Source organism: Amphibalanus amphitrite, unplaced genomic scaffold, assembly GCF_019059575.1.
Source record: "Amphibalanus amphitrite isolate SeventyFive unplaced genomic scaffold, NRLGWU_Aamphi_draft 001704F_arrow, whole genome shotgun sequence".
NCBI classification, from domain to species: domain Eukaryota; kingdom Metazoa; phylum Arthropoda; class Thecostraca; order Balanomorpha; family Balanidae; genus Amphibalanus; species Amphibalanus amphitrite.
Window position 1 is genome coordinate 57,495 of NW_024883197.1, and position 21,678 is coordinate 79,172.

General features: G+C 50.8%; 3 protein-coding genes across 9 annotated transcripts; 1 reads left to right on the top strand and 2 right to left on the bottom strand.

The window, feature by feature from the left end:
- Positions 1-346: 346 nt before the first annotated feature.
- LOC122374741 lies at positions 347-9,331 on the top strand. Its single transcript, XM_043353678.1, has 5 exons — positions 347-479; positions 2,649-2,843; positions 3,191-3,341; positions 3,617-3,709; positions 6,960-9,331. The coding sequence occupies exons 2-5, from the start codon at positions 2,680-2,682 to the stop codon at positions 8,577-8,579; spliced, it is 2,028 nt and encodes a 675-aa protein (XP_043209613.1). The 5' UTR covers positions 347-479; positions 2,649-2,679; the 3' UTR covers positions 8,580-9,331.
- A 1,422-nt stretch (positions 9,332-10,753) lies between these two features.
- LOC122374739 (U7 snRNA-associated Sm-like protein LSm10) lies at positions 10,754-14,086 on the bottom strand. Of its 5 annotated transcripts, none has more exons than XM_043353670.1 (4): positions 14,030-14,086; positions 13,469-13,630; positions 12,718-12,835; positions 10,754-11,522 (listed from the first exon to the last, which is right to left on the bottom strand). In XM_043353670.1, the coding sequence occupies exons 2-4, from the start codon at positions 13,618-13,620 to the stop codon at positions 11,259-11,261; spliced, it is 534 nt and encodes a 177-aa protein (XP_043209605.1). In that variant the 5' UTR covers positions 13,621-13,630; positions 14,030-14,086; the 3' UTR covers positions 10,754-11,258. The 5 variants fall into 5 exon arrangements, with proteins under 5 accessions (XP_043209605.1, XP_043209607.1, XP_043209609.1 ...); XM_043353672.1 differs by lacking the exon at positions 14,030-14,086 and adding an exon at positions 13,926-13,958; XM_043353674.1 differs by lacking the exon at positions 14,030-14,086 and adding an exon at positions 13,944-13,953.
- Positions 14,087-14,890: 804 nt separating this feature from the next.
- Positions 14,891-20,943, bottom strand: LOC122374740 (NF-kappa-B inhibitor-like protein 1). 3 transcript variants are annotated; one of them, XM_043353676.1, is made up of 5 exons: positions 20,842-20,943; positions 18,608-18,795; positions 16,617-16,907; positions 16,090-16,326; positions 14,891-15,865 (listed from the first exon to the last, which is right to left on the bottom strand). In XM_043353676.1, the coding sequence occupies exons 3-5, from the start codon at positions 16,897-16,899 to the stop codon at positions 15,237-15,239; spliced, it is 1,149 nt and encodes a 382-aa protein (XP_043209611.1). In that variant the 5' UTR covers positions 16,900-16,907; positions 18,608-18,795; positions 20,842-20,943; the 3' UTR covers positions 14,891-15,236. The 3 variants fall into 3 exon arrangements, with proteins under 3 accessions (XP_043209611.1, XP_043209612.1, XP_043209610.1); XM_043353677.1 differs by lacking the exon at positions 18,608-18,795 and having other exon boundaries at positions 20,842-20,927; XM_043353675.1 differs by lacking the exon at positions 18,608-18,795 and having other exon boundaries at positions 20,895-20,914.
- Positions 20,944-21,678: the final 735 nt, after the last annotated feature.

Consider the following 21,678-nt stretch of genomic DNA (forward strand, 5'->3'; position numbering starts at 1 on the left):
CGGTATGTTGTCTGCGGAATGTCTGGCGCGCCGTCCACAGTTTCAGAGGCTCGGACTGAATACGGTTCGCTCTGCTCCGCCGGACGTAATCTTCACCCACACACCAAGGTGTGAGCTCACCCAGCTGTAAAACTGAGCCTGCCAGGCGCCGCCCCCTCCCCTTATACCTACATCACGGGTCACTCGGGCCACAGCCAGCACGGGCCAGCAGTGCCAGCCGCAGCTCCAGCGCCGTCGGCAGCTCCAGCGGCGCTGGCGGCGCGTTTCCGGCGCCGCCGCGGAATGCAGCCGTGACGTTACAGCTGTCAGCGGCGGCCGTCGGTGCGGACGCGGGTCGGCCGTCGGTGCCGACGCGGCTCCGCCAGTCGGCCGCGTCGAGAGCGACGCAGACGACGGGCGCGCGGAGGTGCCCGAGACCGGTGTGAGGGTGGGGCGGTACAGCTGCAAGGAGCGCCGTTTGGTGGTGGATTCTACACTCGGTGAGCAGTGGCGTTTGCAATTACATTTGCAAACCGACTAACGTCGTACCTATGTAGTTAATTACTAATGAGTATAAAGCACATTGAAACTCAACACAATATTCGATAAAATTCTTACTTATCAGTTTGGTTGAACAGTACCTAATGGTTAAGCATTTCACAAAATGTAAATGCGAATTTATCGATATCGCAACTTTCATCGATGTTGATGTGGGCGTCCTTTCACATTTTCCGTGAACCCAACAAAAATGCCTATTAAGTCACCGTATCTTGGTTGCTTCTTTCAATTTTCTTGCCATATTTTCAGCAAAATACCACACATGTATTAATTTATTTTGTATTATTTTCAAAACAAACACTGCAAAATGTAGGAATGTCAAGTGCCTTATGTGTAACAATTCCATGCAAAAAGGCACCGGAATAGATAAAAGTTAAAAACTTAGGTGACGTTAAATTCACTACGTTAAAGAGTTCAACTTCTGATAAAAATTGTGATAAAAAGGACCATCTCGATTATAAATCAAAGACAACGATAAAACTCTAAAATATAAAAAGACAAATAGGTATGAACTATGAATACGTCACACGAAGACGAATTACGTCGCCGTTTTTCGTTTCTCTTCGGTGTTCTAACAATGCGGCACCAAACAGCATTTCAACCCACTCCGATTCTAGAAAACAGAAAACCACCACAATCAGTACGTGGAATGTCGGCGCTCCTTGCCGCCGCATAAAATGCGTGATGGAGGTGCCAATAGTGCCACCGGTCTAAGCAACAGCCTGTTGTCGCGACCCGCTCCACCTTATTTCGAAGCACGTGGCAGCTGCGTGACTTCTTCAAAACACGGATTGCCTTGCCAACGGCTTCGGGATATTTGAAGAGGCACCCCAACCTGTCGCGAGGCGAGGCAGAGGGCTCCTTAGTCTGTAACGACTTGAAATTTGTCGCAGCCCGTCGCCATAGACATTCCCAACGGGGCTTCAGCAACTGTGGCTAGTGATTGCCTCCGAGTGATTTCAATCATCGCAGACAATCGCACCTCAATGTTACAACATTCGAATATGTCTGGCGCGCCATCTGTCCAATGCGCGACTGCACACAGGCGCGGTATTGCGGCCAGTGTCATCGTCCGCCGGTAGATGGCAGTAAAAGCAGGCGCCTGCAGGTATACTGTACCGCAAGACTCCAGCTCGCACTGAGAGAACGGTGGTGGGGACGAACGGAAGTTGTAAGCCTTGGAATGTGTGGAATGAGATAAGAGCGAGAAATGAGAGAAGAGAGTAGGCAATGAGAAGACTAAACCAGAGCAACTACCGTCTTTAGACGAAGCCATCACCCAGCACGCACGTTTCCCATACTGAAAGCCAAAACAAAGAACAATCTTCAAACGCGTCTGGCGCTGCCAGGAAGGAACGAGAACAAAGACAAATAAAAAGACGCAAAACACACGGCACCAAAACACGTGAACTGAAATGGCAGCCGATCGATAAGAAGAAGGCGCTGCGAGATCATGTAAACGTGCATATGATACGCTCGCTTCTTAGCTGGCATTTCTTTCAGTCTTCGCCTACAGTTCGCTGGGTCCGTGGGTCGCATGCCATGAGTTTACAATAGTCTCCGTCTTTAGTTCGCTGAGTCCGTTGGCGGAACCCACGTGGTCAGAAATTCACTGGGTCCGTGGGTCGGATGTCGTGGATTTATAATAGTATCCGCTTGTGGCTCGCTCGGTCCGCGGGTCGGATGCCACGCGTTTCCGGCCCCGCGCCGCTATTGCCGCCAAGGACGGTAATAGCGCGCCCCGAGGGCTGTTTACCTGTCGAGGAATGCCGCACCGCACCAAAATAAACCAGACATGGCTGCGTGAGTCAGGGCGAGGGAGCACCGGGCCGTCGAGGAGCGTCCGTTGTTACCCAGACTGATGGGTCAAAAGTGATCCGGACTATGTAACATTTGCTCGGCAGTCGGCCATAAATGAAATGCTTTTGTAACATTCTGTGATTCATCTTTCCGGGGTTTATGTTTCTAAACGGATTTAATTTGCTTATCGCATGGATGGTGTCGAAAGGGAGAAACAGATGTGCCGGTTCAGCTATAACAAAGAGCACCTAAAAATAAAACCTGAGGACACAACATTATTTTTTTACACGGGTCCGGTCTATCCGTTTCAGAAGGCCAGCAGCAGGCCACCCCGGCACCGCCATGCCTCACAACATCCGCCTGTTCTCCGACGTCGGGGCCAAAATGTCCATGTTCGACAACAAGGCCAAAATGCACAAGGAGAACCAGATGATCAACCCGTTCAGTGACTGGGACGGCTCCGGCACGCGGCGAAAACTCTCCAGAGACGACCCCGACTACGGCAAGTGAGTCACAAACCTTCCAGGGAGGTTGACAGGGGAAAAGTGCCACCTGTGGGAATTTGGATAGTTCATAACAACTTTATGCATCACATATATACGTACCTTATAGTGCAGCCATGCTGTATCTATCAAAACAAACATTTGTCCCTAATTTATACGTCAAAGAAGACCCAAAAAAGCTTACGCAAAACAAACAAAAATAAATTTGGAGCACGCATCTAATGGAACATTGTTATAAAAAAACAATCGGCAATCAGTACAATCAACCAGGTGTCCCGTACAAGTGGCACCGCAGTACCTCAACATCACAGAACCAAAGACATCTGACTTCCGCCCTCCATCCGCCGCAGGCCGCTGGAAGGCAGCAAGACGGCCGAGCGAGGTCGGCAGGCGCAGCTGCAGATGATCTCCGACATGGTGGAGCTGTGCGACGTCATCTTCGACTGCGGCGTGCGCTCGCCGGACGGACGCGGCGCCATCTGCTTCGGGGATGTGTTCAGGGTAGGTGTTTACCCGCAGACGTGTGTGGGGGGGGGGGGGAGGGAGACACTTGTTGGTGATATTGATCTTTGCATTCGTAAGTTTTGGCATTCGATTTGCCTCTCACGTGTCACGCATTGCTTTGATAGCAACGACAGACCGTCATCTACTGAAATTGTTTCAAATAGTTGTTTACAAGTAGGTGCTTTCTTAGCCATTATATAGACGGGCCTGACAGTTTTCCACTGCAGTACAACACAGCTTGGCAGTAACCAGAACTGTTTTTTTCCCTGCAGTTATACAGTCAAATCAATGACAAATGCGTGGGACTGCTTATGAGAGGACGGAAGCACAACATCCTGGACTTCGAAGGAGAAATGCTGTTTCAGGTGAGCCAAGTTTTATTCTATCCAGTAACATTTCCATTGAATCTCGTGACCCATGCGTCATGTTTTGAACCTCGTCGTGTCGCGCCGGGGGTCTCCAGTGTCAGGGTCGCTGCGCGGCGACTCAGCGTGTCGGAATGTCAGGCGCCGGGCCGGTCCAGGGCCACCCACCGTCGCGATCCAGTCCGCCTCGTGTCGGCGCCGGTCGGCCCGTGCCAAACTGGCGCTCCTTGTGTAAGCGGCGCTCCCCAAGCGACCCGCCGACGCCGACAGACGGCCGAGAGAGAGAGAGAGAGAGAGAGAGAGAGAGAGAGAGAGAGAGAGAGAGAGAGAGAGAGAGAGAGAGAGAGAGAGAGAGAGAGAGAGAGAGAGAGAGAGAGAGAGAGAGAGAGAGAGAGAGAGAGAGAGAGAGAGAGAGAGAGAGAGAGAGAGAGAGAGAGAGAGAGAGAGAGAGAGAGAGAGAGAGAGAGAGAGAGAGAGAGAGAGAGAGAGAGAGAGAGAGAGAGAGAGAGAGAGAGAGAGAGAGAGAGAGAGAGAGAGAGAGACCCCAGAAGAAAAGCAACGGTGTGGCAAATATTGGCGGCATAATATGTTAGTCATATGCCTGGAATTTCCAAACGTCAATGGTTTATCCCAAATGAGGGACGTTCGCCCATGCAGACACCAGCAAAACTGCCTAGGCCCTAGAGTGGTATAACCCTAGAACGCCTAGGGGGGGGGGGGTTGTATCAACCCCCCCCTGAGGTTTTTTCAAAGTGCACGCTAAACGGCTTGTCGTAGCGGGCTGAAATTTTCAATACCCTCTGGGGCAACCTTTGCGCATCTTTTGCCGAAAAAAAATTGATCGGGTCATGTCAGGTCACGGAGTTATGACGTCATAAGAGGTACAGCCTCCGGCCGGATTTTCACAAACTGAGTGCCAACGCCCGAGGTTTCCTGCCGGTGGTACGGACATCGGTTGATGGATCGTGATGAAACTTCCCATGCATGTTGGGGCAAGTATTGGCTATCATATGGTATAAGAAATTTGACCAGGTCAGGTCAGGTCACGGAGCTATGACGTCACAAGAGGAACAGCGTCCGGTACTATTTTTGAAAAGCGCCCGAACCACTATTTTGCTAATTCTTGTCACCTCAATGGGAATATGCAGCAATATTAGCTTCTATAGGGAGCAAATGTACCTCCCAAATCCAAAAATACAATCAGATTTCAAAAATTTAAACTTTGATTTTTCGAATTTCTGCCGCCGACTGTGACCTTGCCGACTTCCGGCGCTCCCAACGCGCCATTTTTAGAGCTAGGGAAACGAAATACATACCAAACGATAGAGAATTGATCAAGGAACACGATAGTGTAGGTTTCAAGTCGATATCTCCCACCGTTTTGCCGCAATCGCCGCCGAAATTTGAAAAAAAGTCTATTTTTCCGAAAATTTGACCTTTGACCGGTCAAAAGTAGGTCAAATGTTGACCTAGGACCAAAAAATATACCACCAATCGCGAGATCTCGTTGAGAGCAATCCGTTGGTTTTTTCCGCTAAGCTCTACGACCTTCCGTTTCGAAACGCCAGGGGGGGGTCGTAACAACCCCCCCCCCCTGGTCGTTCGTGTTATGAGAAATGGCCTGGTCGTGCGAGGGTTAAGTCATTTATTTGCTTTCCTAAGAAATACCAACACAGCTGAATAAAATCGTTCTAGGACACATTTGGACATGCGAGAAACAGGAGCGATAAATAAATCCCTTTCGGAGTCGTTAATTTCGCCTTTCCGTCCGATTAATGTATCCGCCGGTGTCTTACGAGCGGGCCATCCGCCGCCGGGCAGGTATTTCATGACTGCCTTGCGCCACTCTCTGAGGTGATTGCTGCAGCTCGCCGGCGGCCCGCTGACAGCCCAGATAAACACGACGTGACGTGACGTGACGTGGGGGTGGCGGCCGTGACGTCAGCGCCGCTGCACGGGACACATTCCTCAGGTGGCGCGACCTGTGACCGAGCTCGGTGCGACACGGCCCTCCAGGCCGGCTCTGCAGCCCCCAGCTCGATGTGTAGCTCACAATACACACGCCCGCGCACCGCCGCCATACCTGACCAACCATGCATTTATGAACACATGCAAGGACACATGCAATTGGCAACATTCAACCACGCACACACACACGTGTCTCCACGTGCAGACACACAGTCTGTGTCGTCATATGGTCGCCACGTCCATTGAGGATTGTGGCTATGCCACACGATTCACACGTCAGTGTCAACTGTCAGCACTTGAACCCAGTCGCATCCCCCCCTTTGAGCGTGGCGACCTTGACCTCCGGTCGTCCTGGGGGCGGGGTGGGGGCGCGGCCGGCGGCTGGCAGCCGGTATGCGCCGGGTGCGTGCACGGTGCGCCGCCACGCGGCTATTTATATCGCCGAGCTGAGTGTTGGCGACCGGCGCGCGCGGCGCCCGAGACCGCTGGTCCACGGCGGAGGTCCGCCCGGACCAGCCCCGGTGGTCCCGGTCTGATGGTCCCGATCAGGTGGCTCCAGCCGGGGTGGTCTCTCTCAGGTGATCATTCTCGGGGGTCCCTGTCAGGTGATCCCGTCTTGTGATCCCTCTCAGTTGGCTTGTTGTCCATGTCCTTGACGGCTTCTCTTATCCATGAGAGTACGCTGACATTACATTTGAACTCACATGACGTGACCATATTCAATTAGAAACATGACCACTGGCCTCTCGAAAGGAGACATGACCAAAGTAACTTACCTGACGTGATTTTCCATTTCCGAGAGGCAAAAACAAAATCCGAAAGATACAGAGACAAAAGAAGTCGGAAAGAGACTTATGGATAAAGAGATAGGAGAGAGCGAGAAAAAGAGACAAAGAAAAGCAGAAACAGGGACAGAGATACAGAGAAAGTCAGACAGAGAGCGTCCCCGTCCGAGCGAGCCCAGACCGTCTCTGTGGCGGCATGCGACGTTCTCGACGTTCCGACTGCTGACGTCGACTGTCGCTCGTCACTGGTGTTTGTCTTGGAACCCGGCGACTGGAGAGAGGGTCCGGTCAGGCGCTGAACTGGCGAACGAAAACAGACCCCGACACAGCCATAAGTAATTCTCTGAAATTGGTAACAAAGTGTCAAACCATGTCAGAGACTGCGAAATATCGAAAGGTGCGGAGATGAAAATTGTCGTCCGTTAAAAAAAAAAAAAAAAAAAATGCCAGCGATGGTCTGACTCTGACAATCTCTGCCCCTCCCTTTTCTCCCACAGCGCCGCGACGACGATAAGATGATCGAGCTGCTGCTGCCACTAAACACGATCCGCTTCAAGTACGGGATGTCGGAGCGGCCCGGCTGCGGCGAGGTGCGTCCCGACCTGCTGGAGGAACTGGAGCGTCAGCGGCGCGACAAGCAGCCGGCGCGCTGCCGCTCCATGGAGCAGCTCGGCCTGCCGCCGCCGCCGCTGCACAAGAGCCGTTCCATGGAGCTGACCAGGGAAGCGGCCAAGGGTGACGCCGGCTGGCTGCTGCGACCAGAGTCGGCCGGCGCCGCCGCACGGGTGGGGCACAGCGCCGAGAACCTGACGCAGATCAGCGAGTCTGATGGAGCCGTGGGAGGAGCTGTGGGAGTGGATGCTGGAGTGGTGTTCACTGCAGCCCCAGAGGCGGCCGCGGACGGAGCAACATCAGGGAAGGAAGCGGAGGGCTCGGCCGAGGGTTCAGAGAGGGAAGCCGAGTCGGACACCGGAGGGGCTCCTGTCAAATGGGAGGTGGGAGATGACAATGACGAAGAAAGCACAGAAGAGAAACAGGACAGCACCCAGGCACCGGCCCCACCTGCATGGCCGGAGGTCAAAATAGTGGTAGAGGAAGACGTCGACAGAAACACAGAGCAGACAGCACCAGAAAGCGGGGGCAAACAGAATGAAAACTTGCTAATGAAGGTGAACGAGTCCTCTGATCAGATGTCGGACGTGGCGTCTCTGGCCCCCGAGTCGGAATCAGAGTTCGACTTCTGGGCGAGCACAGAGCAGGACTTCTGGGAGGACGACAAATCTGCCATGGCATCTGCGGTGCAAACTCCGCGGTCGGGGTCACCAGAGAGAGCGTCACCGGCTAGCTCGGCCGAGGCTGCCCCGACGGCCGAGGGAGCGAGCGATACTGCTCCCGACGAACAGCCCCCCTCCGAGACGGAAGGAACTTCTGAATCCAAGCAGCACCAGCCAGAAGAGAATCTCCCACCTGGAGATAATCGTGATGGAAATGAGCATCAGGCAGAAGAAAATGATACATCAAGAAGTCAAAGTGATATAAAGAACGACAATGCTAAAGAAAAGGACAGTGGTTTTTCTTTCTGGGATGTCATTAATGAGAATGACTCACCTGTTCGTTCAAATGACGATGAAATCAAACGTAGAATTAGCGAAACCACGAGTGCCGAAAGCGAAACACTAGCCCCAGACGATTCGAAACAGGAAGAAGATAGAACTTCATCAGAAGATCAGACCGACAATCGAATACCGGCTAGTCTTAATCCCAAAGATGCACCCGATCAAACATCGAATACCACCCCTGCAACTAACGGAGAAACGTTCTCATTCTGGGACGTTTCTGAGGAAGAAAACACAGAGCCAGCGCCTGTGAAACCAAAGAAGGGATTCTGGGAAGACGACAGTGACGCAGAGCCGTCCACAACACCGGAGCCGGGCTCGGCCGAGTCCGGCGGGGTCGGCGACAGTGCGTGTGAGGGCCGCGTGTCTCCCGCCCAGGACGGCGAGTACGAGGCCACCAGCGCCGAGCGGCCAGAGGAGGTCAGAGACAGCCGCCCGCCGCCCCTCACCGTGCCGCACATCACACTGTCTGACGACAGTGAGCTGATGCCGGCCAGGTAGGAGCCGGCGCCCGCCGCGCTCCGGTCTCCAGTGAGACTGCGGTCAGCAGGGGCGCGCAGTGAGCGGGACCGGCCGGCCAGCGAGAGCGGGGCTCCACGGCCCATCTTAGCCGTCTTAGAGGCAGAGCGGACACCTCTAGTACAGAGTTCCAGTCCGCAAGCTTAGTCGAGAGTAGTGAACACCATCGGTGTAGAACAGTTTAGTTCATTGCAGGGTAGTGCAATCCAGTAGTGGTCCAGAACATTGAACAAGGCCCGACCGAGAACGGCAGCATCACACAGGCACAACAAGCGCCGACGCATGTATCAGCCCGTGGGACACCTTGACTCTAATTTTGCGCAGGAACTCTTCCGGATATAGTTGTAGCAGGCGGCAGAAGATTGCATCCCCCGCTAACAATCGGGAAAGGACTCGCGTTGTCAGGCTCGCTAGCCCATTTGAAGGCCCAGCGCTAGCTGTAACTCGCCGATAAAGATCGCCAATTTTCGGGCGCACCTGGTGAGCGGAAAGTACTTGCAACTGGGCAAGTTATGTGTACTTAGGCAAGTGATAGCGCGCAAACATGATTTTTTTATACCATTGTGTCTTAAATATGGCACGGAGCCTCGACTGAAGAGCTCTGCGTAGCCAGTAAGCTGCGTTGCAGCTCAAAGTGTAAACACATTTTCCATTCAGATGGAGTGTCAGTCATAGAATGTCAATATGATGGCATGAAAGCCAATGAATTGTTGTAAATAAAAATACAATTAAAACGGCGAGTTTTCATTATATTGAGGCATACATTCCCGGTACGGCGTCCACTACATACCTACCTACACCAGAACACATTACACACTTCGAAGTTCGCTTCAGTACGAGCTTGTACAGAAAGTCGACATCTTATGAGTTACGAAGATACTAATTCCCATCCCTTGCCCATCCCAGTGAAAGTTTGGTTCGATTTGTATCTCCACTGCCGGGAAACATACGACTGAAATATTGTTTTACTAGCGCTCCCATAGCAGGAAAAGAATTCCATTCGTAGATTATTTGATAAAATACAGCTTGGACGGGTGCAGAGCAGCTGCCAGACAGTCCTGCGCACGACAGGTGATTAATGGTCAAAGGACGGATCCAAACGGGCTGCTGTGGCTGCCAGCCAGGGGGCACGCCGGCGGCTGGCTAAGTCGGGCGGCAGCCGCGGCTGGACGGTGGCAGCAGGGGACGGGTCACCCGTGCCAGTCCCGAGCGGTAGCAATGGCCTGACCCGGCACTGGACCTGGACTGTCCGGTCTCCAATGGTCTGCTGTCGATCGGTCCCACTGAAGCTGAACCTAGTTATTACCTCCCAGTCTCCTCCCAACCTCCAAGTCAGGAAAAGCTGGAGTTCGGGACCTTCGTGCTGCCCGATCCGACCGGAGCTGCAACTGATCGGTGTGCCATCTCAGTAGCTGCCGACGATCCTCTGATATGTCCACCAACCCACCAAATCCGACCCGTATTTGACTTGCTCTCCGCAGATCCGGCATATTACCTGACCTGTTTCCTCCATACAAATTTAACCCTCTCCCTGACCCGCCCAGTTTCCCCGCGAGCGTGTAGCCTTTCCCAGAACCTTTCCCCAGTGTCTTGTCTGCTGCGAAGAGTATGAACCCCCGCCCAGGGTCGCTGACCCACTGTCAGACCTGTCCAGCTCCCCAAAGGATCTGACGGCTTTCTAAGAGTTCGGTCTGACCCGTCCAGTCTCCCTCGGCCGTCAGAGTGCCACCTGCCGGTGAGCAGAGCGCGGCAGCAGCGGTCCCAAGGCCTGGAAACCAGCCAGACTGGCCCTCTGACGACGACCCACGCAAGGCCGGCGACCCGGGCCCTTGATGGGACTGGAATGGCCGCCAAAATAACTCACAATGATTAATGTCACGATAAATTGGTGACGTCTGGCAGAGGTCACGTGGATGAGACGCCGCAGTTCGACGGAAGGTAATTTGAGCTGTCGGATTCGCTGGTATTGGCAGGCGGTCACCCTACATCGGGGTATGCCAAATTCTTTTTAAGCTGTGGTGTTAAATGTTACATGGACAATCAATACCCTCATGTTTCACTTTGTATCGTTTTTCCCCTGCGGTGTCCACTGTCCAGAGCCAAAAGATGAAAAAAATGGAATGCACCTTCGTGAAAGACATTCTGACAAGCGTTGCTTTCATGTTTATAATTGTTTATTAGAAAAAACAATATCAGGTAGCAAACAGACGCATTTATAGGCACACATCACAACGAATACACACCTGGCAAGTCATGAGATGAACCAAAACTTCAGATGAATCGCATGACTACAACGGATCGCACTGACTTCAAATTCAAAACCAAATTAGATCACGGGTCACTGGTCAGCCTTTATCACTTCTCAGCATGTCCCGATTCCAGACAAGTTTAATGAACCACGGCCGTCCGTATAGCCGTATCGATGTGCTGCAGACCGTACATAGTTAGGTAGGAAGCAGCGGCACTTCCTCGCCAGTAACTGCTGATCTAACGACACAGCCAACACGAGTAGGCATCGCTCCTATAGTCACACAAATGCAAACACAGTACCACATGACCCCATCCGGGCCGTCGAGCCATGCTCATCAGCACAATCAGGTACCAAACGTGTGTTCGCCTCTTCCTCATTCCAGCTGAGTCCCAGAACAGAACAGGGCGGTGTCACACGAAATCAGCATCGTCGTCAGGTCCTCCCGGAGGCGGCGGCGGCGGCGGCGCGGCGGAGCTCCCTGAAGCGGAGCCCCCAGCGGCAGCGCCGGCTGAACCCTCCTGGAAGGCCATCGCGCGCACCGTTTCGCGGGTGTAGGCCTGCGCCTTCTTGGTGCGCCGGGAGCGTTTCATCTGATCGGCCTCGTCTGAGCGCACGGCACGGCCACCACGCTGGTTCACCTCCAGTTGTCGGCGGATGGCCGACAGGGGTGACACCTGGCGGCCACGGCGCCAGTTACACGGCGCCGGCCGCGCGGGGCACAGCGGACCGGGAGGAGCGTACAGCCTCGGCTCGACTTACTGAGCCGAAACTCTCCTCATATTTTGTGATTAACACCATACTCTTAATTAAGGGCTCACAGCGAAATGTTGTGTCGAAATACATTAAGCCCTGTGTTAGGGAGCGACCCTGTTCGGCGCACGGAGCCCGGAGAGGTTTGAAGGTTAGATGAACACCAGCCAGGGTTCATATGAAAAAAATCAATACACTGAAATGTTCTCAATATTTCTATTCCGGAAATACAGCGTCTGATCAACTATGTGTGCTATGATCAGCCAATGATCAGCCAAAATCGATGTTATCATGATCTCCAAAATAATGAGGCGTTACCATTCACTTGGTTCCAATAGACGCACAAAACATACAACTTCTAGAAAAAAATTCAAGAGCTGGGTAACATGCGTGGGACAAAGCTTTGGCCTGGCTGACCATCCTTTTGCATGCTTGGAATTCCTAGGTTCGGTATAAATTGTAGAAATTTAAATTAAATAATCAAAATGGCACTTGGAAACGGTGACTCTCGCAAGAAAATGGCTACGCTTGATATTTTTATTTACCAAAATGGCCAAGAACCACGATGCTACTGAACTTAAATTGACAAGAATTCGAAAGCGCATTTAAAGAGCCAAAGCAGGAACTAGGAGCACATGAATGAGTGAAATATCTCACGCAGCCCCTGACTTAAGTATGCATGAGGTCACAAACTTTTCAGCTAACCTCCCTTTTATTTCGCCACGTCTACCTACCGCCAAAACTCGGAGCGTGCCATCACTTCCTGGCCGAATTGTGCATCAAAGTCCGCCGACAGCGCCATCTGTAGGTGGCGCTGCCGTCGCGGTCCGAATGTCCACGGAGTCCGACTAATTTCCATAGTAAATACCCGAACGGTCGACTGGACTGGAACTGTCCCGTTCGGCGCTCGCCATCAAGGACTGTCCTCAGATGACTTCAGCCTTCACTCTGCCTGTATCTCTAGTATGGGAGTTGGGACTGTCCCCTCCCTGTTCACATCGCTTTGAACCTTCCCCGCTCCGCTCACCTCCCCACACCGTCCCCGTTCACTTCCCCACACCTTCCCAGCTCACCTCCCCTGACCTTCCCCGCTCACCTCCCCACACCTTCCCCTCTCACCTCGTCTGGTATGTGCACGTAGCGAATCTGTCGTCCGTGCACGAAGAACGAGTCGAATCTGGCGCACGTTCCGGCCGCATCCGTGAACCGTGCCGGTCGTACAGTCACGTTCATAAAGCTGAAACACAAGGCCAGGAGGCCTGCTCATGGACACGAGTGGTTGGAAAGGTTTCAGTGAGATGTTGTCATGGGATTCTGGATGCTGGATGCTGACATTCAGATAAGGATTAATGCATTTGGCTCTTTCGTAAGGGAAGGTAAAAATCGTAATTGAATATTTCTGGCCAACTGCACCAGCACCCATCATTGATGCATAATAAGCTTTCATTCTACAACTTTCCGTGGCTATGAAGAAGCTAGGTTCTGAAAAATCAGTCAGAGAGGTAGCATTCCATAATGCAGAATTTCTAGCCCATTTATTTGTTATTTAATGTTCTAATCTTATTTGAGATAAGCACTTCCCAGGAAAGCACACTAAGGTTAACATGTTACATCATTGGCAAAACAAACCTATCAAGTAAGAGTCACATCAGTGGGAACAGTTTTGCATGATATAACTTTGGATTTTGGTTTAACAGTTCTCTGTTTCAGTTAATAATGTTCAAGGCATCATTAATTAAAATTTGAATGATGATCTCTACCTGGAGGCTGCAAACTGATACACTGAAATAAAGTGTGCAACAAGACTCAAGAGTGACAAACAACACTAAGTTCAAGTGGCTTATCAGTCATGACTTCCTCACCCACTTACCCATCAACATAGTCAATCACTCCACAGACTTCTGACTCATTTCTGAGCTCAATAGTAGTGCTGTGACCTTTAAGAGCTTGTAAGAGACAAACTAATGTGTTGCAGGAGAAGAACTTCTCCTGGCCTGTAAAACGTGTTGTTCTTTCATCCATGATCGGAGGCCTGAAAATAAATCACACTTCAGCCACAATATTGGTCATCATAATATATCATTAGACCTTACCATCGAATTGACTCAGATAATGACTAATGTCCATCTGTCCCAGACATACCTTGACTTTGCACTCTTGCAGCTATCTCATCCTATGATCTATGCAAGACTATTGCCATGCATGGCATCAGTACCAATGATGTGCACTGTGCATAAAAATATGCACACTCAATTCCCTACATTTCTGTTCACCGTGCAATTTTTGGTTTTCAACATCAATGCTGAATGGTCAATTCAACCAAATGCCTCTTTGTCTTAGCAGCCCTCCCATAGCCTTGAGTCTACGACACCAAGATTCTTGATAGATCTTAGAGAAAATGAAATGAGGTTTTATATTCTTATTATCTTGCCTTTCACGGCTCTTCTTTTCACAATATATTCGTATCAAGGCTATATAACCCACGAATCCACACAACACACACACTTATTTTGTTGTCCGCGCGGATTGCAAGAATCACAACTGAAACTAGAGCGCCAGAACTGTCGCAGGCTAGCGTAACGAAATTAAAATTATGAGTCCATAGCGCATCATAGCATAATAAATGTCAAATGACAACAAAAATAATGGAGGAAACCTACCGACAAACGCAGATCTATGTTAACCTCAAACAACCATAATACAAGTGGGGTTCATCTGCTAACTCACCTGTTTGGGGTTCCCTGCCGGCTGCCTTCCAGAGTACAGTAAGGGGGATAAAAGCGTATTTCAGCTCATGACCAGTTTCCTTTTCTTGTGGAAACAAGCAGCAGCGAAAGCGTGACTTGCTTTACTACCACTCTAAGTCGGCTTCACCCCTGGGCTTTACTGTCATGCAGCTGCTACCACGCTGTGGTGACGATGATTTACGAGTTTAGGGCGTCCGCACTTCGGATGCCAACAGATTGAGATGCTATTATGCTGGGACAGGGAGAGAAGTCCTTTGTTAGAACAGGAAAAGAGGCCAGGGGCGGGGTAAAGGCTTTGGTGACTACGGACTGAGCCAAGAATGTTCCAGTAGACGATCCATTAAAAAGCCGAAAAAAATACAATCAGACAAGTGAGGAGTATACCGTGGACGCGGGGACAAAAAGATAAGTTCATCAATTCTAAGGTGCACCAAGTCAACGAACTGCTGGCATAGATACCATATCCATCATCTAGACACCTAAATATTATATTTAATATTAGTGAAGATGGAACAGTGATACAAATGCACACAAAAGTCACAAAATGCACATACATAACTGGGCTATATTCTGTCATTAAAACGCTGAGACTTCTAGCGTAATTACACGCAATTCGGCAGACAATACACACTATGTCTCACAAAAAGTAGTCTGCTCAGCAACCATCACGATAGCTGTAGCGTTGGCGTGTCACTCGTCGCATTTCATCAGGTCCCTAAACGCATTACCGCACTGACACAGTATACTCGGCGCAGCGCCCATCCAGTTCACACGTCCGCACACCGGCCCCCGGCCCTGCGAACGGTGTACCATGGCAGCCGACCACCCTGTAGCACCGTGTGCCTTACACAGCCTGTCGCGGAGGCTCCCACCATTGTCCTAGGGGCGCGCTCATAGCAACTGGTTCAACAGCTGAACAAACGACACCACGAGCGACTTCACCTGCTCCGGGTCTCCCGTCATGCGGCGCACGATTTTGGCCATACATTTGTCCGGGTGCCAGAGCCGCAGCATGTCTCGCACGGCCCGGCGCCGTTCGCTGCCGTTCTCGGCACCGGCCTCCACCAGCCGGCGCGTCTCCTGCAGGGTGATGTTGCCGAGCACGCGGAAATCGGCCGTCACCAGCGGGCCGTCCTCCGAGTGCACCAGGTGGTGCAGCGACCGGTAGCGGCGCACCACCTTGGACAGCTTGGCGGAGGCGCCCTTGGGCGTCTGGCCGAGCCGCTGGCGAGCCTCCTCCCGCGCCCGGCGGCGCGCCTCCTCGTCTTTCTGGCGCTGCTCCTCGGCCTCACGGAAGCGCCGCGCGCGCTCCTGCTCCTGCTCGTGCTGCCGGCGCCGCTCGGCCTCCTCGGCGCGGCGCCGCTCACGCGCCTGCTCCTCGCGCTCGCGGCGCTGGCGGCGCTTCTCGGCCGGTGACGGCGGCGCTGGACTGGAGCGGCCGCGCGCGCCGTGCTCGCCGCGGATCCGTTCCGACCACGAGTCAATGTCCTCGGCGTCGTCCGACAGGTACTCGGAGAAATCTGAAACGGTGCCGCAGCCGTTAACATATCGCATATCACGCGCTGAGGAGGACTTACGTCCAGAAGCGCCGCAAGGCTAACATTAAACGGTACCGTGTTTTTTAGAACAACCTTTATCGCAATAACAAATACTCGTTTGTTTGTTTGTTTGTTTGTTGAGGCTTTAGGACGTGCCGACTACAAAGGTCATTAAGCGCCAATAACAAATACCCGCGTTTCCTCACCTTTGTCATATTTATCAAATCTGCTGTTTTCGTATTGCATTTCTTCCCAGATTTTCTCGTGCCAGGCGTCGGGCGGCGGCCGGCCGGCGGGTGGCACCGTGCCCAGCTGGGCGCGCACCATGTCGGCACACACGCTGTGAGCGGAGAGAACGTGCAGCGGCGTACGACCGTCCTTATCGGGCGCGTGCAGACAGTCGACACAGTCCTCGATCATCGGCTGGATGATGTTCTGGAACACTGAGTGGCACACACAGAATGCAGAATCAGTTGGTGGACAATAGTCACACATGAATAGTCGTTGATAGTGAAGCAGAGCGTATTATGTTCACCGATTCTAGTAGCATAAATGGGTTCCGTCAGCTTTAGGCTCTGTCAGAAAAGCACTCAAATTTGATATTGCAAATAGCACTGTCGCCAATTCCTAAAGGCGCCTTTGAGTCAACTAATACTTACACATTGATGCGCAAGCCGTCAATGATTATTAGAAGAAAAAAAAAACAGCCAAGGTATGAAGTAGCATAGCTTACCAGACATTTTTGAAGTTTTGATCAGGTTGATGGCAGCGTAGTGGCAGGGTGTTCTGCCGTGCTTGTCTTTGGCAAGGTAACAGCTGGGTCGGGCGCCCCTCCGAACGGCCCAGAACACATTCTCGGCCGCCATCTTGCACACCAGATGCAGGAGCGTCCCGCCGTCTTTTTCCACCACAGAGTCCGCCGACAGCTTGTTGGTCATCAGAAACGTCTGTGTTCGAAGAACCTTGTCCTTCTTCAAATCTTCAATTAGTTTTGCCAAGTCTTTCTTGCTAATCATATTGGCACCTGAAAAACAATGTTTCCAATGCATTTTAATAGGGAACTCCCACACCCAGAAGCTTCAATAGGGGAGCCAATCAGATGTAAGTAAGGGAGTGATCAGTGAAATATACATTGAGTGAGCTAGAAAAAAAGAGGGAGAGATTGAGAGAGGGTTGGAGGAAGAGAGAAGGGAGGGAGGGAGGAGAGAGGAAAGGAAAAGGGAAATAGACAAGAAAGAACAACAGAAAAATGGAGAGTAGGATAGGTACCTGATTCCACACTTCTCCCTATCCCTAGCCCCCCAGTCTTAGTGCGGAATGCAGATAAATGTGGATGACCAGACTGCAAAGTGAAAGCATGGCAACACTGTCAACGCAACGAGCACACCAGCTAGCGTTATAAATACACATTAGCCCAAGCCAAACAGACTGAACATCCACAGTCCACAGTCCACAAACTGGAACAAGTTCTTCAGTTTTTACCACAAAAGGTGGCAATACCTAACCCACAATGGACTGAGGGAGGAAGGCGGCTTTAACCAGCGCATGACTGAGGTATTTTCCATAACGCAGCCGACTGGGGGGGGGGGGGCTCTACAGAGCCCCCCCCCTCCTATCTCCGAAACAATGGGCCGATTGTCAAAATTCAAACGGCGGCTGATGGCCCTGGACTGTCTGGACAACCGTCGAGCTAAACCTAATTTCATTGACCTCAAGGTCACCAATGACGTCACAGGTCAGGTCAAAGTAAAAATTATCCGCATTTTGGCTTGTTCACATTTTAGGCTCTGGGCCTGGCCGCCGGCTAACACGTCCGATCAGGCTCATTTTTGGTTTGCGCACTCATTGATATGTGCCGAAGATCCCCTGAGGGTAATTAACTTGGACTTTGAATTTTTCATGTCAAGGCCAGGTCACCCTAGGTCACATAAATTTTATGCCATGTATCGGTCACGTGACACGTTAATGGTCCATATCACTCATATATTTCAAAAACAGTATCGTCTAAGTCATTTGAGGTCATTTTCAGCTGAATTTAGCAGAGGTCTGATCACTTTAGGTCAAAAAAGGTCAATTTTTTTTTAAATGAAATTTTTGGAAGCCCAATAGTCAATACCACAATACGCGTAGCGCACTGTAGCGTCGTGCCGTGAAACAAGGCTCGGGCCGGAAGTTCCGGAACCACAAAAATCGGCGGAGCGGTATGTTCGAGGCTGGCGGGCGCCGGTGAGGACCAGACAGCGGAGCAGCACGTGCTCTAGCAGTTAGCACATCAGCCCTTTGGGCATATGGCCTTGCTTTGGGCGGGCACAGCTTGTCCGGGCACTGCTGGCACGTCGCAGAAGGGAGACAGGACAGCCGATTCGGCGTACGTACTGGAGCGAGCGGCCCCAGTGACCCGCCCTCATCTGGTGCACCGAAACGGCGTCCTCTCGGTCTCTCCCGGGATGGGGAGCGGCAAAGTGGTCCCGAAGAGTGGCTTGAATAGTCACTCGGACTCGGTAAGGTCGCGCCACATTGACGCGAGGCTGCACAGTGAAAGGGCCGAGTTAGCGAGCGGGCATCCGGGGGCAGGGCGGTTGCTTGTTTCGCCGGGTTGTCCGCTCTCTCGTTCCCCTCGATCCCGCAGTGGGCAGGAGCCCACTGCAGGATTACTTCACGACACCCGGCGATGTTCAGCATGGTATTCCTTACCTATCTCCGCGCCGAGGGTGGAGGCCTCACCTGGATGGCCGCTCCTTCACTGAGTAGACTCGGGGCGGCTCGCGATTCGGAGCACGCGACGGTCGGGGTGAGGGACGTCTCGTCCCGAACTCTTTTCAGAGCCGTCCGCAGGGCGAATCTCTTGCTAAATTGGCTAGCGTGCCGAAAAATTTGGTGACCACCAGCCGCCTAAAAATTCTACGGCCGCCCTGTGCCAAAAAAAAAAAAATAAGCGGCCACCATGCGCTGAATTTGGCACATGCAATGTTACGCCGGATGTGCGCTGAAATTTTCAGCGCAATCCCGCTTCTACGCTGGACGTATTCGGCATAACGTGTATATTTTCCAGTCTGGTTCTCCCATTGACCTAAAATAAGTACTTATTATAGGTCAATGGGTTCTCCACCACTGAGCTCAGGAGTACGATGGTCCTATTCATATGCTGAACGATGTCAAGAACATACCTACTGAAAATGAATTTGAAAATTTGAAAATTGTTAACTTTTGATTGTTATGCATATAACTCAGCCATTTTTGAAGATATTAGACTAAAACATTCTAGAGTAGGTCATCACTCATTGGTGGGAGTACTTTCACATGTACCCCGTCTTTTTCATAAAAACAAAGTTTTTGAACAAAAACGGCAAATACATTTTTATACGTGAATTAACATTTTATGAATTAAAGGGACCCTCCCACCTCCAAAAAAGTTTATGAATTTGCATGAAAGTGATGTCGATCAGTTCAGAAAGAGCGAAAACGAATATCTACCAAATTTCACCGAAAAATATTCACCAGTTTTCAAGATATTAGACTTTTACTTTTGTTTACTTTTTGGGACCTCCGCTGTTCCAACTCCTAGCAACTTTATTTGGAAGCAATAGTTTGGCAGCTGAAAGTGTGGCACTTGTTGCGCGCAAAGCAGTATATACCACTGCGTGCTACAAAACGTTTTAGTCAAACATTTAAAAATTGTTAGATATCTGCGCTGACGTCACACATTCAGAGGGGTATTCCTATGCATTAGCCCCTCTGAATCAAAATGCTGCAGTTTTGAAATTCAATATTTCCGATTTAAGGCATTTCTGATTCCATGACGGTTTTTCGTCCAGCAGATTTTCGTCGGACAATTTTTCGTCCGCAGATTTTCGTCCGACTTTTTTTCGTCTCGCATTTTTTCGTCTGTACATTTTTTCGTCTGTGCATTTTTTCGTCTGTTCATTTTTTCGTCTGTACATTTTTTCGTCCGGACATTTTTTCGTTCGTATATTTTTTCGTCCGTGCGTTTTTTCGTCCGGACATTTTTTCGTCTACAATTTTAACGTAACCTAACCTAACCTAACCTAACCTAACCTAACCTAACCTAACCTTACCTACTGATGTTTGCCTACCGGGGGATAAGGAAAAAGTTACTTGCATGAATAGATTGCAAGCAATGGTAAGTCAAATATTTTTAGGTTAAGTGGTTATGCATCAGGCTTCAGGCCTTCGGCCTGAAGCCAGATACACAACCACTTAACCTAAAAATATTTGACTTACCATTGCCTGTAATCTCTCCTAAGGCATTGCCTTCGGCACTGCACTGCTTCGCCCCGAGTATTATTATGACGTCATTTGCCTCACAGTTGAATAGCATTGTATTATGTTTTCACAAAACCTTGGGTGCACAGACGTAAAATTTATTGAACGAAAAAATGTCCGGACGAAAATATGTACAGACGAAAAAATATACGAACGAAAAAATGTCCGGACGAAAAAATGTACAGACGAAAAAATGTACAGACGAAAAAATGCACAGACGAAAAAATGTACAGACGAAAAAATGCGAGACGAAAAAAAGTCGGACGAATATCTGCGGACGAAAAACTGTCCGACGAAAAAATGTCAGACGAAATATTGTCCGGACACGGGCATTTCTCGATGTTGTGAGTGCCGAAACCGGTATTTGTGAGCCAGGGACCCCATTTTGGCTATCTCAACTCAAATCTAATGTTAAGGTGCGAGGGTCCCTTTAATAAAGCAGGCATCACATCACACTTGTTTTTTGCAAACAAGGAGAGGTGCTGTAGGTAAGGTTGTAGGTTTTAGGTTGTAGGCTCAAGGTTGTAGGTAAGGTTAGGTCAGGTTGGGTTATGTTTGGTTTGATTCAGATTTGGATTAGACTGATCTCTGGGTATAGCGCCTCTTCTTGGTTACAAAAAACAAGTGTGACGCCTGCATTACGACTACCCCTTCCCCTAAAGCATTTAGCTTACCTTAGAGGAAAAAGATCAGAATAAATGATACTAAATCCCGAAATCGTTCTCACCCCCCACTTCTTTCTTCCCGCGCACCGAAACATAAATAAATATCGCGTCGCAATTGTAACAGATAAATCTATCAAGGATGCTCAATGTTCGACTCTATTCAACAGCCTCTTTTTTTAGGACGACACTATTCGAAAGTCACTCTTGCAGCCATATAACTCAGAAACCACTAGACCGATCTGGACGAACCAAGGACGTAGCCAAGGGCGGGGGGCGGAAGGGGCGCCCGCCCTCTGGGCCCTCTGACCAGCCTGACAGCTAGGGTCCTTCTCGCCTCCTGTGAATAACCACTAATATCTGTGTCTGACCGCTAGGGCCCCTCTGACTCCTCAGTTGAGAGGAGGCTCTCTGTGGGTAGGAGGCCCTCTGTAGAGAGGAGGCCCTCTTAGAGAGGAGACCCCCTGTAGAGAGGAAGCCCTTTGCAAAAAGGACCTCTGTAAAAAAGAGGCCCTCTGTAAAAAGGAGGCCCTCTGTAGAGAGCAGGCCCTCCGTAAAGAGGAAACCGTCTGAAATCAGAAGGCTCTTTGAAGAGAGGAGGCTCTTTGCAGAGATGAGGTCCTCTGTATAGAGGAGGTCCTGTGTAGAGACGAGACTCTTTGAAGTTTGAAGACCCTCTGTAGAGAGGAGGTCCCTAGAGACTAGAGAGGAGGCCCTCTTATAGAGAGGGTGCCCTCTGTAAAGGAGGCCCTCTGAAGAGAAAGACACCCTCAGCAGAGAGGAGGCCCTCTGTAGATAAGAGGTAATATGTAGAGAGGAGGCCCTCTGTAGATCCATCCACCCATTCCT